The sequence below is a fragment of the Moschus berezovskii genome, chromosome 20 (genome assembly GCF_049115385.1).
Source record: "Moschus berezovskii isolate FMDL1 chromosome 20, NW_MosBer_1.0, whole genome shotgun sequence".
NCBI classification, from domain to species: domain Eukaryota; kingdom Metazoa; phylum Chordata; class Mammalia; order Artiodactyla; family Moschidae; genus Moschus; species Moschus berezovskii.
This window is the reverse complement of record NC_142479.1, coordinates 53579448-53584409: the sequence shown is the minus strand read 5'-3', so window position 1 is coordinate 53584409 and position 4962 is coordinate 53579448. Positions and strand designations below refer to the sequence as shown.

The 4962-nt window shown below is 44.3% G+C and overlaps 1 protein-coding gene across 1 annotated transcript; it reads left to right on the top strand.

The window, feature by feature from the left end:
- The first annotated feature begins 937 nt into the window (after positions 1-937).
- KRTAP29-1 (keratin associated like protein 29-1) lies at positions 938-1924 on the top strand. The gene has a single exon (XM_055397330.2). The coding sequence runs from the start codon at positions 938-940 to the stop codon at positions 1922-1924; it is 987 nt and encodes a 328-aa protein (XP_055253305.2).
- Positions 1925-4962: the final 3038 nt, after the last annotated feature.

Below are 4962 nucleotides of genomic sequence, written 5' to 3'. Positions count from 1 at the left end.
AAGACTCTGATGCTGGGAGGGATTGGGGGCGGAAAGAGACAGGGACGACAGAGAATGAGATGGCTGGATGGCATCACCGACTCAATGGACATGAGTTTGAGTGAACTCCGGGAGTTGGTGATGGACAGGGAGGCCTGGCGTGCTGTGATTCATGGGGTCGCAAAGAGTTGGACACGACTGAGCGACTGAACTGAACTGATACCATTTTATGGGCTTCCCTGGTGGCTCAGGTGGTAAAGAATCTGCCTGCAATATGGGAGACCTGGGTTTGATCCCTGGGTTGGGAAGATCCCCTGGAGGAGGGCATGGCAACCCACTCCAGTATTCTTGCCTAGAGAATCTCTATGGACAGAGGAGCCTGGCGTGCTACAGTCCATGGAGTCACAAAGAGTCGGACACGACTGAACAACTAAATACATACCATTTTCTAGATTCCATACCATTTCTAGATTGTATGTGTTAATATACAATATTTGTTTTTCTCTTTCTGACTTACTTCACTCTATAATGACAGTCTCTCAGTCCATCTACGTCTCTGCAAATGGCACAATTTCATTCCTTTTATGGCTGAGCAATATTCCACTGTATATATGTACATCTTCTCTATCCATTCCTCTATTGATGGACGTTTAGACTGCTTCCGTGACCTGGCTATTGTAAACAGTGCCTCAGTGAACACTGGGGTGCATGTTTCTTTTTGAATTAAGGAGTTTTTCTCTGAACTGATGAATTCTTAAACTGGGAACAATGTTTCCCAGGCTCCTGAAGCCTGCTAATCAGATGTTTATATGCAAATGGGTGGAAACAATAACAAGGAAAGATGCTCTGTTGTGCCAACACCCCTAGCAAAGGACTATAAAAGCCCTTATGTATTAGATGTCTTTCAAACTCAGGTATACTGAAGTTGAAGCCTCCTGAGAAGGTTAGCACTGGCACCATGGGGGACAGCTGTTGCCTTGGAGACATCACTGCCATCCCAGCTGTGCCCACCACCTCCATATGCTCCAGTGGTAGCAGTTTCCGACATGGTATCTGTTTGCCTAGTTCCTGTCGGAGCAGAACATGGCAACTGATTACATGCCAAGAAAACTGTCAGCCATGTGGCAGTGCCCCAAATGGCTGTGAACCTGCTTCTTGTCAACCTGCCTGCATTCCAGCAACTTCTTGTGTGGGTTTTGTTTGCCAACCCATTTGCTCCTACACGGCCTGCTATGAAACTGGCACCGGTCAGTCTCCTGGTCCAGTTAGCTCATGCCAGCCCTCCTGTTTGGAATCCATCAGCAGTTCGGTAAAGTGCTGTGAACCCAGCCCCTGCCAACAAAGCTCCTGCCAGGAACGTGTCTACACATCTGAGTCATGCCAGGCAGCTTGTGACCAATCAGTCTGCTGTGATGCTGGGTCCTGTCAGCCAGCCTGCCCTGAGGTCACTTCCTGTCCTGAAATTTCTTGCCTACAAACTGTCTGTGCGGCTAGTCCATGCCAGCCAACTTGCTGCCATGCGGGTTCATGTCGGCCCATTAGTGATGAAGATCAGCCCTGCAAATCATTTTATTACCAACCAATCTGCTACATTTTGGAGCCTTGCCAAACGGTTCCCTGTATACCGGTTCCCTGCCAGCTGTCTACTTGTGTGTTCAGTTCTTGCAGTCCTGCATGCTGTGTGACCTTCCCTTGCCAGACACTTCACTACAAACCCGCTCCATGCACATCCTTCATCTGCCAGCCAGTGGCTAACAGACAGCCCCCTTGTTCTGTAAAGAACTCTTGCAAACCAGCTTCCTGTGGCACCGTGCTTTCTGGACAACCAACTAGTGGTGAACCCACTTTCTGCAATCAAAGTGGCTGCAAATCCCCTTCCTGCCAGCCAGCTTGCTGTGTGACGGGTTTCGGCAAATCAGCCAGTGGTGGCTCCAGTTGCTTCTGACCAACTACCCCAAGTTTCTGCAAAGCTGGCACCTACTTGCCGACTTCCTGCCAACCCAGTTATGCGTCCATCTTCTGCAAGGCAACATTTCATTGAGGGAGTACCTCCTCTGAAGTCTGCTGCTTTCTACAAGTGCATAGCCATGGTGCCTGACTCCGGCTGAGCACAAATGCTGCCTGCTTGCTAACTTTTCTCTGAGTCCAGTCCCACATACCCTCCAGGTGCTGGCGAGGAAATTTATCCCAAGGTCCTTTCTAATCGAGGATAACCTTTCAGCAAGCATGGCCCATGCTGTAGCTTGCCTTTCCTGGTGTTATCATTTCATTTCACTTTAGCAAAGCCTTTCCTCCCATTCCTCCCCGCACTCCCCCGCCCCCCCCCCCCGCCCCCCACCGCCTTAGATGCTGCCAAGTCTGTAAGGAGACTCTTTTGCTGACAACTGCTAATAAAAATGTAAGACTAATAATAATGGGTAAGACTCTCATATGCTTTATTCCTTTCAATATATTACATGTAGATTTCCTTCAGGTTCCATTTGAACACAATGACTTTGGGTCTTCCAAATCACTGTGTCTGCCTTGGTCTGCAAGGGTAGTTTGTGTCTAGGATTATAGATGCTCAAGCTGGAAAGGAGCAAGGATAAACAACCTTGACACCACCAAGAGGTCTTTTGAGTTGGGTCACCTCAGTTTCCCCACAGTGAATAGATTGGGAAAGGCAAAGACAGAAATGGTCCAAGGAAGCCATAGATTAAATATGAGGTTTCGGCCATGGAAAATCATTAAGGGTTAAGTCACTTAAAACTGGTTTTAGTGATCAGTGCACCTAATGGCAAATTTAAATGAAATTTAAAACTGTTTAGAAAATTTTAGCAGGTATTTGCTATGGTCTTGACATTTTAAGAGACAGTTTTAAAGACAATTAGTCTAAAGGAAATTTTGCCTGAGTTTTGTTATTTCTAGCATGTAATTATTGAACTCAAACACTCGTTCTTTGGATTGGCCGTCTTTGGGGGAAAGTTTAGAGGAAGATTCTTGGTGTGTACTTGAAGCAATGGCACAGAGTCTTTCCTGAAGGGGATCTGACCTCCCCTTTACACAAGGGGCTCTGGGTATGCAAAACATTTTAAGACTCAACCCCCCAAAACTCTTACACAGAATCATAAAGGGACATACAGGAAGATGTTCACTATGGCATTTCTGTGATGACACTAAATTTTAAAGGAGAACAAAGAGTGGGTAGACAACATATGGTGATTCCTTCCTTGGGGTATTGTGTTAGGCTGGTTCTCCAGAAAAACAGACCCGATAGATACACACACACACACACACACACACACACACACACACACACTTACTAAAAGGAATTAACTCATATAATTAAGGAGACTGGCAAGCCCAAATCTGTAGTGTGAGTCTGAAATGTGGACTGACAGGCAGAGACCAAGGAGAGCTGATGGTGAAGATGAAGTCTGAAGGCTGTCTGCTGGGGAATATGCATTAAACAGAATAAAATAGCAGTCTATTGGAAGAGAATGAGGCATAAGGAAAGCAGGAATTAAATTAACTGATACATAAGTATATAAAGAAAAAAATTAAGAAGGAACTTGCAAGGACAAAAGTGATAATATGCCTCATAAGGAATATAATTAATTCAATTATTTGCAACTGAAGTTCAAACAGAAAATTAAAAAGAGGAAAAAAGGGGGGAGAGGGACCTTGATAGAGCAAAAGAATGACCATGGATGGAATGTCTTCTAGAAATGAAATATTGATGGATGCTCTATCTAAAGTCTCTCTCCTACATCATCCATTGTAAATTCCTCAGGCATGCTGGAGGAGGGATGAGGTAAGTGGAATGTATCTTAGTTCAGTCCTGAACAGAATTTTCAACAATGTTTCTTACATTGTAAGTCTAAGGAATCACATCTCCTTAAATAATTTGGGTATTAATACCAGAATCCTTGACATATCTGAAATTTCAAATTTTATCTTGTAATGGTTTTTTGACCCATCTAAATCAGAGACATTACTTTGCCAACAAAGGTCCGTCTAGTCAAGGCTATGGTTTTTCCTGTGGTCATGTATGGATGTGAGAGTTGGACTGTGAAGAAAGCTGATCGCCGAAGAATTGATGCTTTTGAACTGTGGTGTTGGAGAAGACTCTTGAGAATCCCTTGGACTGCAAGGAGATCCAACCAGTCCATTCTAAAGGAGATCAGTCCTGGGTGTTCATTGGAAGGACTGATGCTAAAGCTGAAACTCCAATACTTTGGCCACCTAATGCGAAGAGTGGACTCACTGGAAAAGAGTCTAATGCTGGGAGGGATTGGGGGCAGGAGGAGAAGGGGATGACAGAGAATGAGATGGCTGGATGGCATCACCTACTCGATGGACATGAGTTTGAGTGAACTCCTGGAGTTGATGATGGACAGGAAGGCCTGGTGTGCTGTGATTCATCGGGTTGGAAAGAGTCGGTCACGACTGAGTGACTGAACTGAACTTAACTGAAGTCTATCTTATTCTAAGACTTTCCTGTTATGAATTTGTGTTGTGCTAGTGAGTGTTTTTCACTGGCCGCTTGCCAACATATAGAACAGCATGTTTTAAACATGTCAAGGGTAAAAGGTGTGTTGGGAAGCCTTGTATCTCCTATGCTTGGCAACAGTTTAAATATCAAAGCATTTATTAGCTCCTTTTAGGTTTGCTGGAACTTGTTCCTTAAACATACAAACCTCCAATTATAAATATTGTTCTACTGAGCCTGCTGAGCCATGCTTACAACTAAATCTTTATTTACATTTATGTCCTGAGTAGGGGAGCAATTTTGAAAATACAGGGATGTTTTGAGAAAGACAGGCACACCTTGTTTCTTCATTATGCTTCGCAAATATATTTTTTGTAAAAGATGAAGTTTTGTGGCAACCCTGTGTCGAGCAAGTCGAAAAGGTGCCATTTTGCCAACAGCATTTGCTCATTTTGTGTCTCTGTGTCACGTTCTGTAATTCTTGCAATATTTCAGACTTTTTCATTAATGTT